The sequence below is a fragment of the Sinohyriopsis cumingii genome, chromosome 10, assembly GCF_028554795.1.
Source record: "Sinohyriopsis cumingii isolate HCF-2022 chromosome 10, ASM2855479v2, whole genome shotgun sequence".
Classification (NCBI taxonomy): domain Eukaryota; kingdom Metazoa; phylum Mollusca; class Bivalvia; order Unionida; family Unionidae; genus Sinohyriopsis; species Sinohyriopsis cumingii.
This window is the reverse complement of record NC_142970.1, coordinates 2,323,884-2,337,828: the sequence shown is the minus strand read 5'-3', so window position 1 is coordinate 2,337,828 and position 13,945 is coordinate 2,323,884. Positions and strand designations below refer to the sequence as shown.

The window sequence follows — 13,945 nt, the reverse complement described above, 5'->3', positions numbered from 1 at the left end:
CAGTGTATGACCTTACCGATGTCCCATGTATGACTGTACCAATGTAAAGTATATGACCCAGTTCCCATGAGCACAATAGTGGCAGATTCAGAAATATCAAATATGGGGTTAGGAGACTGCCTAAAAGAGGTGTGTGGAGGGTAAACAAGTAGGTGAGGGGTCTTTGGTATGTAACCCCATGTCAAAAAGCAATCCCACATTTTAAGCATTTATAGGCATAACTTTAACCATCTTCACACTTGAATGGTTTCTATTAAATATATGATCAGCTCCTGTTCTGCAGTATTGGAGAAAAACTGATATAAAGGTTTTTCTATTTTTATCAACGGCAGATTGGCATTATTTGTACAAATTTGAATTCTGTTCAGTGATTGTAGAGAAGAGGTCATCTGAAGGTTTTTCTGATTTTAGCAATGGCAGCCATATTTGTTTATGGACTTGCATCATTTGCATAAATTTTAAAGGTCTTGATCACAAAGATGTTTTTGTCAACTCTGATAAAATCCTTTCCAGTGATTTTTGTGCTTTAAGGTTTTCTGTATTTAGTAATGGTGGACAAATCTGAAAGTATCATTTATGCAAACTAGTGAGGTCTTTTTTCCAGAATTTTTTCTTTCAAATGGTAAAATTTTGTTCTGCAGATAAATTGAAAAAAGTCATGTATTCTGTTTCTACTCTCTGTGGACAGAAATGCATTGCCTGTACAAACTTAGAAGGTCTTCTTGACAAAATGCTCTCTTAACTAAGTCTTGTTTAAAATGACTGGGTGATTTATGAGTTGAAAACAGCAATAACTGATGGATGCACAACAGTCAACAACTACTGTTGTGTCATCAATTTTTCCAATGAAAAATGAGCCACACAGGATGATGCCCCCCCCCCCATTTTATCACAGTGCTTCATTCCTAGAGATTAACATAGCTACTAGTTTTGATAAATCAAGGTCAATACTGTAATCTGGTAATTAAATATTAGCTTTTACATGTTTCTGTTTTATTTTTATTTTAACCTTTTCAAACAAGAATTATGAATCATTTTATACTGTTTCAATACACATGTTCGATAAGGTATCCGAAAGCTGTAATTTTACACTCACTACCTTAAATCAATATGTGAGGTAAATAAGGATAGAGTGAAAATAGAGAAAAAGCATAAAAGCATAAGGTATTCAAACAACAGTAATACTGAAAATGAAAGAAAAATATAAAATAACAGTATATTAAAGTTTAATTGAATACTTATTCAAATCGATCCTTCAATCGAGTACAACTGTTATTGAAACATTTAAATCCTTCTGAAAATTTTTTTTTATCCATGCATTTTTAATCCAAAAGAACAACAATCCTGTAAAATACTATAATTATTTCTTAAAACACTATTATTAATGATACACTCTGTATATACACTAATTACAGCACAGTATTAAAGCTAACACTTCAAAGGTTTTTGCACAAAGCCACTGTATCAACATCATGACAATCAAGTGTCATGGTACTCACAAATGCTTCTCAGGTAAATAATCCCCAAATTGCTGAAATTAAACAAGTCCAGCTTTCTCAAAACCACTGATAATTAGGTCCTGTCTTTCACTCATTGTCATGTGAGCTGCAATTGTCCATTCAGTGTGAACTGGCTTGATTAATGAGGTTGCAAGGTTTACTAATACTGTGCACTGATTGACACCAGTAACATCTTTTTCGTTAATGATGTCCATGACCTGTTTAGCATACCACTCATGGAAGTGTGACTTTAATTCTTCTTTAAAAACCGATTGGCCTAGTGTTGATGGCTGTGTTGGCTTTCTTTGATGTTGAGCACTCAAACAAAAACATGGCGAAAGTGATTAATCTTGACAGGTGTTTTATTTGTGCTCATAGAGATGAAAGTATTGTTTTAGTGTTGACTGCGTCATCTTTGACTGATGTTATTCATTTGGTTGAAAACACGATGTAAGTATTGAACTTGCCAGGTCTTTGATTTGTGCTCATACAGGTGGTAGTATTGCTTTAAACATTAAAGTGACCACCTTTTGTGTCAGCATAGTTTTATTCTTTTGTATTCTTTATTTTGGATATTTCTAGAGGTTAAACCATGAAAATAAATACCTTCTAATATGCAAACTTTTATAGGCAAAACCAATAATTTAAGTACCCACGAAAATGCCTTTTTTTAAGAAACCACGAAAATTGAGCATAGCGAAAATAAATGATACTACAGTAGTTCATGATTAACAATGTACACATGGCCATGCCATAAGTTCAGTTGGCCTTATGACCAATATGAGCTAAAAATGAAAGTTTTTGAAAGCATTATATAACAAACTTCTTAAACGACTGCTATATTGAAACTAAGATTCATGATCTACATAAAACTAAATAACTGGATATATACACATTAAATGTTACCAACATAAAACCACTGCTCTGTAGGCCGATATGTCTGTACACCACACATATAAGATTTGCAAAAACTTTTATGTGAACTGTATCCATAGGATATGAAATACCCATGTGTTGGCTTTGAAGAAGGTTCGGTTCAGCATGCAAGGACAATGTTCCAAATCCCAAATCAAATAGATGTCATCACTCACTTGAATTTTTGTAAGATAAATGTGCAAGTCAAGCTTGACCTACATCATCTTCATGCAAAGCCTCATAACCAAATCGTGTTTCAATCCATTACAACCTTCAAACTTTCTGATGTGTGGACAAAAGAACCAATACATGGAACAAGAGGATTTAACACTAAAGACTCTCATTATAGATGTGGCAACAGCAAAAACATCAACGAGCTCTGTACTCACCTCCACAGCATTCTTCATATCAAATTCAGGAATTGGAACCTGGGCTGGACCTCCCCCATCCATGTATTCTTCCATGTACTCCTAGAAATATAGCACAAGATAGGCTTTCTAGTCTCCAAAATTATTCAATGAAATTTGAGCAAAAAAGCAAATGACTTGCATTTTGGGGGTGGTTTCCTTATGAGGGTCAGGGTTGGTTAAGTAAAAAATAAAAAAGTGAAGATAAATGAAGCATTGGGATCTGACTAAATATACCAGGTGTGTAAATCAGTAATTGAGTGACAAAATATGACTGTCTGTAAATCAGTAATTGATTGGCAAAATATGACTGTAAATCAGGAAATGAGTGATAAAATATGGCTGTCTGTAAATCAGTAATTGAGTGACAAAATATGACTGTCTCTAAATCAGTAATTGAGTGACAAAATATGACTGTCTCTAAATCAGTAATTGAGTGAAAAAATATGACTGTCCCTCAATCAGTAATTGAGTGATAAAATGTGACTGTCTGCAAATCAGTAATTGAGTGACAAAATATGTTAAAAGTCTAAACTGATAAGAGAGTGACAAAATATGTCAAGTGTGTAAATCAGTAAATGACAAAATATGTCAAGTGTGTAAATCAGTAAGTGACAAAATATGCCAAGTGTGTAAATTGTAAAGTGTGTAATTGAATGACAAAATATGCCAAGTGTATAAATCAGTAATTGAGTGACAAAATATGCCAAGTGTGTAAATCAGTAATTGAGTGGCAAAATGTGACTGTCTGCAAATCAGTAATGGAGTGACAAAATATGACTCTCTGCAAATCAGTAATTGAGTGACAAAATATGTTAGGAGTGTAAATTGATAAGAGTGACAAAATATGCCAAGTGTGTAAATCAGTAAGTGACAAAATATGCCAAGTGTGTAAATCAGTAAGTGGCAAATATGCCAAGTGTGTAAATCAGTAGGTAACAAATTTGCCAAGTGTGTAAATCATTGAGTGACAAAATATGCCAAGTGTGTAAATCAGTAAGTGACAAAATATGCCAAGTGTGTAAATCAGTAAGAGACAAATATGCCGAGTGTGTGAATCAGTAATTGAGTGACAAAATATGCCAAGTGTGTAAATCAGTAATTGAATGACAAAATATGCCAAGTGTGTAAATCAGTAATTGAGTGGCAAAATGTGACTGTCTGCAAATCAGTAATTGAGTGACAAAATATGTTAGGAGTGTAAATTGATAAGAGTGACAAAATATGCCAAGTGTGTAAATCAGTAAGTGACAAAATATGCCAAGTGTGTAAATCAGTAAGTGACAAATATGCCAAGTGTGTAAATCAGTAATTGAGTGACAAAATATGCCAAGTGTGTAAATCATTAATTGAGTGACAAAATATGCCAAGTGTGCAAATCAGTAATTGAGTGACAAAATATACCAAGTGTGTAAATCAGTAAGTGACAAATATGCCAAGTGTGTAAATCAGTAATTGAGTTACAAAATATGTTAGGAGTGTAAATGGATAAGTGAGTGACAAAATATGGCAAGTGTGTAAATCAGTAATTGAGTGACAAAATATGCCAAATATGTAAATCGGTAAGTCAGTTTATGATTGTCATTATTTAATGAGATCTCGGTTAGAAATAATACAATTTGATGACCACCCCTTTAAATGGTATTACTTATTGCTAACAAAAATTTTGGTTTCTGTGGAATAATAATGAGAGTTTGGAGTATTAGTCAGCACTGTAAGTAACTCTCAGTCATGAGGGTTTGTTGTATTAGTCAGCACTATATGTAACTCAGTCTAGATGATTTGGAGTATTGGTCAGCACTATAGGTAACACTAAGTCAAGAGGATTTTGGAGTATTAGTCAGCACTATAGGTAACACTCAGTCAAGAGGATTTGGAGTATCAGTCAGCACTATAGGTAACACTCAGTCAAGAGGGTTTGGAGTATCAGTCAGCACTATAGGTAACACTCAGTCAAGACGGTTTGGAGTATTAGTCAGCCTTGATGTGCACAACTATAAGTAGCACTCAGTCAAGAGGAGTATCAGTCAGCACTATAGGTAACACTCAGTCAAGAGGATTTTGGAGTATTAGTTAGCACTATAGGTAACACTTAGTCAAGAGGGTTTGGAGTATTAGTTAGCACTATAGGTAACACTCAATCAAGAGGATTTGGAATATTAGTCAGCACTATAGGTAACACTCAGTCAAGAGGATTTTGGAGCATCAGTCAGCACTATAAGTAACACTAAGTCAAGATGGTCTGGAGTATTAGTCAGCACTATAGGTAACACTTAGTCAAGAGGGTTTGGAGTATTAGTTAGCACTATAGGTAACACTTAGTCAAGAGGATTTGGAGTATCAGTCAGCACTATAGGTAACACTCAGTCAAGAGGGTTTGGAGTATCAGTCAGCACTATAGGTAACACTCAGTCAAGACGGTTTGGAGTATTAGTCAGCCTTGATGTGCACAACTATAAGTAGCACTCAGTCAAGAGGAGTATCAGTCAGCACTATAGGTAACACTCAGTCAAGAGGATTTTGGAGTATTAGTTAGCACTATAGGTAACACTTAGTCAAGAGGGTTTGGAGTATTAGTTAGCACTATAGGTAACACTCAATCAAGAGGATTTGGAATATTAGTCAGCACTATAGGTAACACTCAGTCAAGAGGATTTTGGAGCATCAGTCAGCACTATAAGTAACACTAAGTCAAGATGGTCTGGAGTATTAGTCAGCACTATAGGTAACAGTCAGTCAAGATGATTTGAAGTATGATTATTATAAGTAACACTTAGTCAAGAGGATTTGGAGTATTAGTCAGCACTATAGGTAAAAGTCAAGAGGATTTGGAGTATCAGTCAGCACTATAGATAACTTTTAATGCTTGTTGCAATTAGAGTATTAACTAACCCATCTTTTGTAATTTTCATTGCCTGTTACATTAATAGACCAAATTAACACTTGAAAAAATGTACACTACTTGTTCTGGCAACACTTTTTGAAAATTGGTGACAAAATATTGAGGTTGGTGATTTTTTTGGTGACAGCTTTTTAAAAGCCAGGACTACCTCTGCGGTAACACTCAGTCAAGAGGATTTGGAGTATCAGTCAGCACTATATGTAAGAGTCAAGAGGATTTGGAACATGAGTACTATAAGTAACACTTATTCAAGAGGATTTTGAGTATTTGTCAGCACTACAGTTAACACTCAGTCAAGAGGATTTTGAGTATCAGTCAGCACCATATGTAACACTCAGTCAAGAGGATTTGGATTATTAGTCAGCCTTTATGTGCACAACTATAAGTAACAGTCAGTAAAAATGGCTTGGAGTACCAGTCAGCACTTTAAGTAACACTCTGTCAAGAGGATTTAGAGTATTAGTCAGCACTGTAAGTACTCAGAATCAACATATATATGGATTATGTCATCAGAATCGCTTTGTCATATTTTTGTATGGAAATTTAATTCTCCAAAAGTAGGAAAAATATTTCATTTTGGGAAGAGATCATGAATGGACAAATATAGGATCCCACATTGAGTATTTAAGACAATGACATGATCATCAGTATTAAAATTTAACATTCATGAGATGTAATTGCACTAAAGCAGCATGCGCCAGTAATATACGTTGTTTGTAATATACGTTGTTTAAATTTGATTACATATTATGTGCATTGGAATTTACAAGTTAGAAGATGAATAACCATGACAATGATATATTCCATCATAATTTTCTTCTTGCTCCTAACAATCAAATAACCCGTATGTCCCATTGCGAGAGAGACAGACAGACAGCCAGACAAAGATGTCTTCACAATTGTAAATCTGTATTGTTCGCTGACCTGCAGTACCATATTCCATTATCAATTAATACCACTACATAAGTGATTCTTTCTAATTTTTGTTTCCACATCCATTATTACAAGTATCACATGGCTTTGTAGTGGTATTTACATGCTAATTAAAATATGCTATGGCTGTATTCAGTCATTCCGAGATAACACCTGTTTGAGGTCAAGATTCGGCAGACCAGATCAGATTAGTGAGGCTACCAATGAGGAAATGAGGCTACGCATGGGTATTATGAATACCTTACCATATAGCTAAAGGAAATGCCAGATGGTTACTATTGTAAATTTCTCAGCCAGTGACATTTTTGGACTTGTCGATGGAACCGACAGCAATTTAAAGTACATCTAGCATGAGCAAAGATCAAAAACAATTGCCGCCAAAGTACAGGAAGAATACATGCACTTTAAACAAAATCTTACTTGTTGGGAATGGAGAAGTTGTGATACTTGCAAAGAAAATAAGCATGCAAAATGGTCATTCTTGGGATTTAATCTAATGGAGACTATATGGATATAACTATTGGGAATATTTAAACCCTGAAGGAGTAAGGTCTGTATTTTCATAGTTTATATTTACTGTTTCATTTTTTAATATTTTCTCTCTATGACAAAAGCTTCAGCAACATGGGGGTAATAAGTGAAAACAAAAGAACAAAATAATTCATGAAAAGCTGACTGCCCTCTCTCTCTCTCTCTCTTATATTGGACCATATTTGATTTTGATCACGAGGTGCAAAAAGAAAAATGTGATGGAATACATATGTATCTCTCTTCCCCTCCCACCAATCCCCCTCCCCAAAAATTCATTTTAATACTAATGATGCAATTTCCCTATTGCTTGTAATCTGAAATAGCAAACAGTGATATTTGTAACATTTATAAAACCGGAAGTAATTATAATTTAGTTCCACACATCATTGCAAGTTTTATCCTATCTGTAACTCAATAAATTTTTGGGTCAGCGTCATTATAGGTAGCTATAAGTACATAATACATTTAAAATACTTCTTGTGAAACAAATTAGGTACTTTTAGTTACTTTTAATGATCATGACTGTAAAGATTACTGAGTTACAGGTAGGATAAAATTTGCGATGCTGGATGGAACGAAGTGAAAAACACAATCCGAGGTGTTGATCTGGCCTCATCTTATACACAGCATCAACTTATACAAGGACAAAGGATGTAAAGTTGGCCAAATTTGCTGATTCGATTTATACTCCGCATCGACTTATAGGCCGGCAAATATGGTAACGGTCAGTCAAGAGGGTTTGGAGTATTAGTCAGCACTATAGGTAACACTAAGTCAAAAGGGTCTGGAGTATTAGTCAGCACTATAAGTAACACTAAGCCAAGAGATCTGGAGTATTAGTCAGCACTATAGGTAACACTCCGTTAAAAGGGTCAGGAGTATTAGTCAGCACTATAAGTAACACTAAGTCAAGAGGGTTTGGAGTGCCAGTCAACACTAGAAGTAACACTCAGTCAAGACAGTCTGGAGTACCAGTCAGATACAAATACAAACTGAAAATCTCAAAAGATTTAACAAAGATTTCATTCACGCTAAGTTTGTTTCATTGACACTTAATTAAATATCAGTACTTGTTGTTTTTTGATGGCATAGTGGACAGCACTCTTCACAAGTAGATCTGTCAGAACTTCTTCCTGTCCCTTACGATCCAGACTGGCATATGTGACCTCTTTTTGTACTCCATCTTTTGTGCTCAGCACCTTGATTGACACTCTAGTGGCTCGCCCATCCTCAACTGCAATCTCTACTGGAAAGATAAGAATGTACCAGCTGAACTTAAAGTTTGACTCAATATTCAAAACTTGGGTTCAGAAGTCAATTCATTTTGCATGTATAAAAAAGCAGAGAAATGCAATGTCTGTATTTTTTTATATGTCAGTTGTTTACACAAATGCTTAAGTTTACTAAGTACAAAGTTTTAGCAATATCATTTTCCATCATCACTTGCAGAACTTTTAGGCCAGCAAATTGATAAATTACCAACTGCAGGATGTAATGAGTTTCCTTAATTATAGCAATGCATGTTTACTGACCTGCAATTAATATTTATATCCAAGTTTTAAAGTATTGACTGCAACAAACCTCAAAAGTACAAAATGAAATCTGAGAACTGGGCCATGGAGTATGCCATGTTAATCCTCATTAATGATGACTGGTATATTTCAAAATCAAAAAACAAACTCAAAATATATATTGCATATTGTGGCCCAGTAGTGAACTAACTTTACCTATATTATCCTGGATGAGTTATAAACAACATATAAATTAAGCTTTGTGCAGACACCAACTACATCATATATATGATAGTTCAGAGACACCAGTCTCTATCGTCTGGCACAATATTCTGTCCCACTCAGCTATTTATTTTTTATAAACTGCTCTCATGTGCATTAACTTAAAGGAAAAATGAACATTTACTGGATTCAAACATACCAGATGTATAAGTTATAGATTACATATTACATATTGTATACATGTATCAATGCATATATTCTGTATACCAGATGTGTAAGTTATAGATTACATGTTGTATGCATTTATCAATACCAGATGTATAAGTCATAGATTGCATTAAAGGTAAGTTGTTGATTACATTCATTATACCAGATGTATAAGCTACAGATTACATGCTGTATGCAATTATCAATATGAGATGTGTAAGCTATAGATTACATGCTGTATGCATTTATCAACATCAGATGTGTAACTTATAGATTACATGCTGTATGCAATTATCAATATCAGATGTGTAAGCTACAGATTACATGCTGTATGCAATTATCAATATGAGATGCATAACTTAGAGATTACATGCTGTATGCATTTATCAATATCAGATGTGTAAGCTATAGATTACATGCTGTATGCATTTATCAATATCAGATGTGTAACTTACAGATTACATGCTGTATGCATTTATCAATATCAGATGTGTAAGCTATAGATTACATGCTGTATGCATTTATCAACATCAGATGTGTAACTTATAGATTACATGCTGTATGCAATTATCAATATCAGATGTGTAAGCTATAGATTACATGCTGTGTGCATTTATCAATATCAGATGTGTAAGCTATAGATTACATGCTGTGTGCATTTATCAATATCAGATGTGTAAGCTATAGATTACATGCTGTATGCATTTATCAATATCAGATGTGTAACTTAAGATTACATGCTGTATGCAATTATCAATATGAGACGTGTAAGCTATAGATTACATGCTTTATGCATTTATCAATATCAGATGTGTACATGCTGTATGCAATTATCAATATGAGATGTGTAACTTATAGATTACATGATGTATGCATTTATCAATACATACATCTAGAGTTATTATCAACAGGTACATTAATTACTACAATTTGTTTGCCATGGCTTTAAGCAATGGGACTTATGTAGGAAAACAAAGCATGGAGAATAGGCATACAAGCATAATAGATACAAGAAAAGAAAATGTCTCATCTCAAAGGAAAAATCACAATCAACCTCTGCACCCCACCCCCCAAATGGTCTGTACCTTTTAGTAGATGAATTTGCTATGTTAATTATTGTATAAGTTATTAAACATTAAACAATAATGTGTCATGATTAAGCATATACTATGGCTGACACCCTGTGAAAGACTGAAAACAGAGAGCTTGCTGGAAGGGTTGACGATTTAATTTTCTAAACACTCATCTACTGTAATAGGCAGGGAAACTTAGAGTGGGATGTCAACACCCAGGCCAAAACATAAACCACACCTACTGTAATAGGCAGGGAAACTTAGAGTGGGATGCCAACACCCAGGCCAAAACATAAACCACATCTACTGTAATAGGCAGGGAAACTTAGAGTGGGATGCCAACACCCAGGCCAAAACATAAACCACATCTACTGTAATAGGCAGGGAAACTTAGAATGGGATGCCAACACCCAGGCCAAAACATAAACCACATCTACTGTAATAAGCAGGGAAACTTAGAGTGGGATGCCAACACCCAGGCCAAAACATAAACCACATCTACTGTAATAGGCAGGGAAACTTAGAATTGGATGCCAACACCCAGGCCAAAACACAAACCACATCTACTGTAACAAGCAGGGAAACTTAGAGTGGTATGCCAACACCCAGGCCAAAACATAAACCACATCTACTGTAATAAGCAGGGAAACTTAGAGTGGGATGCCAACACCCAGGCCAAAACATAAACCTCATCTACTGTAATAAGTAGGGAAACTTAGAGAGGGATGCCAACACCCACGGCCAAAACATAAACCTCATCTACTGTAATATGCAGGGAAACTTAGAGAGGGATGTCAACACCCTGGCCAAAACATAAACCTCATCTACTGTAATAAGCAGGGAAACTTAGAGTGGGATGTCAACACCCAGGCCAAAACATAAACCTCATCTACTGTCATAGGCAAGGAAACTTAGAGTGGGATGCCAACACCCAGGCCAAAACATAAACCTTATCTACTGTCATAGGCAAGGAAACTTAGAGTGGGATGCCAACACCCAGGCCAAAACATAAACCTCATCTACTCAAACACTGAGAAAATATCCAGTTGACATGACAGATTATGTCAAATTCAAACTGACAGCAACTGCTTTCCTGAAAATCTGACAATGATTCACAGTATTACAAAGCAACAGTTGTCCATAACACATTAACACATGCTAGTAAAAAATGATGTGATTTTTGTTTGTTTCAATCAGAAATTTTTCCAAGCTGGACTTGTCCTGTATATCTTTTACAACATTTCACGTTGGCATATGTGATATATTTACATTAATAAAGGATCACAAATATAATTATATTTGTAATATTCAAAATTAATTTGTGAGAAATACAAGTGTTTGGAAATCAAAAGTAAAAACATGATTACTCGGGAATTTCTGTACATTACATACTGATTTGTACAATGATTACTTGAGAATTTCTGTACATTCCATACTAATTTGTACAATGATTACTTGAGAATTTCTGTACATTCCATACTGATGAAAACTACTAAGTACCAGTACAGTGAAAAAGTAACATGGTAGGTGCCATGATAAAAATATACTATGTTAAATTTGTATATCAATAATAATGTGCAGCTCTCAATTTCATGATATAAATCTATATTCCATTCTTTAAACGGAAATTGGATGAAAAATATGGATTGGTAACAAGCAATTATTGAAGGGTGAATACACGATGGACAGCAGACACAGTTAGTTCCCTTCGCTTTATATGGCCTTGTGAGCTAAAAGTTGTAAGAGAAGATTCTGTCACACTGCATTCAACTGCAATGGCAATAACTGTAACCAAACATGTAATAACTGTAACCATACATGCAATAACTGTAACTAAATATGCAATAAATTGTAACTAAACATGCAATAACTGTAACCAAACATGCAATAACTGTAACCAGTGGCAAAATAATTGATTGAATAATTGCATCTTCAGGTGATGTCTTTAATATTCACCAACTTTCATGGCAATCCATCAAAAACTGGGAGTAGATGTGGTAACAAGACAAAGCATTAGGCAGCAAGGAAACAAGGGCAATAACTCAAACAAATTTTCAGAAGCAAAGTGATTTATTGCTATTTGCATCTTCAGGTCATGACCATAATATTTATACAGTTTCATACTGCAATGACAATCTACTCTGACACAAATTGTGGTGGCAAAACAATCTGATCATACGTGCATCATCATGCTGTGCAAAGGATGATGATCATACATTGAATTAAGCTATGAAACAAAAAGTCCTTGTATATTACTTTATGCCCATAACATGTTTAATAGTCTTCTATGTAAATAATTGAACTTTCTATGCATAAACATTTTTCTTCATTTAGCCACAATAACATAGACCTTTGACCTTTTGACATCAAAATCAAAGGCTTTTTCCTTACCCAAAGTGCAAGCCATCCATACATTTTGGTCCAGGTCTGTTTAACAAAACCAATGTTATTGTGCCATTATCTTTCTTCTTATTTCAGCTACTGTGACCTTGACCTTTGACTTTTGAACCAAATATTACCAGGCTTCTTTCATACCCCTTGCCCAGTACAGTCAATCACTGGATTTAGTTGGGTTGTGTAATATAGAACTAAGGCTAAAAATTTGTTCTTTTCATCACCATGACCATGACCTCTGACCTCTTGGTTCCAGGATCAATAGGTCTCTTCCTTACCCTTTCCCTATATTGAGCCATCCACTAAATTTGGTAACTATAGATAATGAAGAGCTGAAATTATTGTACATATTCCATTTTTATATTGCAGTAAAAGTGACCTTGACCTCTCACCTTTTAAGCCCAAGTTTATACGGTTCGACCTTACCCAATGTGCAAGTCTGCAAAAAAATGAGCTAACTGTAGATGGCAGAGAAATCAAGTTATTCTTCAGAAATAATCTCTCCTATTTCAGTTCCAGTGACCTTGATATTTGAACTTTTGAGTATGAAATCAATAGAGTTTTGCCCTACCCCAAGTAAAAGCTATCAACAACATTTGGCAGCCATATATGGTAGACAACTCTAGTTATTCTGAGGAAATGAAATTTGTAAAGCAAGAACAGATGGGTAACATCATAACATAATACACACTGCCTTATGGTGGGAATATATAAAGGAAATAACTCTCACAAATACTGCAGGAGTGAAATGGTTTGTGGAAATGCTCATCTTCAGGTGATGAACATAATATTTTAGAAATTTTATGTTAATCCATCAAAACCTTCTGACTGGTTATGCTAATGAGATTGTGTTTTTCTGACAATATACACCCTTAATAGTTACCAAGTTTCATGGCAAGCTATCCATTGGTTTAGCAACCACCCAAGCAGCAAGCCCCAAAACTGAAGTGAAGAGAGGGCAAGCCCCGACTCACTGGGGGCATAAATATTCCCATCAAACAGTTTTTTTAATTGGGAATGAGCACCAGAATTAAGTTGGGGGATTTGGAGAGGATAGAACTTCTTGCCATACCACTGAATCCATCTAAAACTGGAGGGGAACTCATTGCATTAAGGAGATTGTACCAGACGAACTGATGGGTGCAGGATTAGCATATACCTCCATATGGGATATAAAAAATTTACACTGACCATAATCTCCTGTGTGGATGGACACATGGATGATCATTGCCAAGCTTCCATATAGGCTAGCACACAAAAATTAACAAGGATAGCCTTCCAAAACTATGATTGAAGAAATACAGTATTGCTTACAAGTTTCTGCTAGAATTATTTGTCAGAAAATCAGAGA

General features: G+C 34.9%; 1 protein-coding gene across 1 annotated transcript in view; it reads right to left on the bottom strand.

The window, feature by feature from the left end:
* The window catches only part of LOC149789493 (uncharacterized), a 328,072-nt gene that overhangs the window by 270,194 nt on the left and 43,933 nt on the right, over positions 1–13,945 (bottom strand). Inside the window, exons 5-6 of the mRNA XM_089971520.1 lie at positions 8,258–8,433; positions 2,804–2,884 (exon numbers count right to left, since the gene is read on the bottom strand). Coding sequence (XP_089827646.1) covers positions 2,804–2,884; positions 8,258–8,433 — 257 coding nt within the window. The remainder of the gene's footprint in view (positions 1–2,803; positions 2,885–8,257; positions 8,434–13,945) is intronic.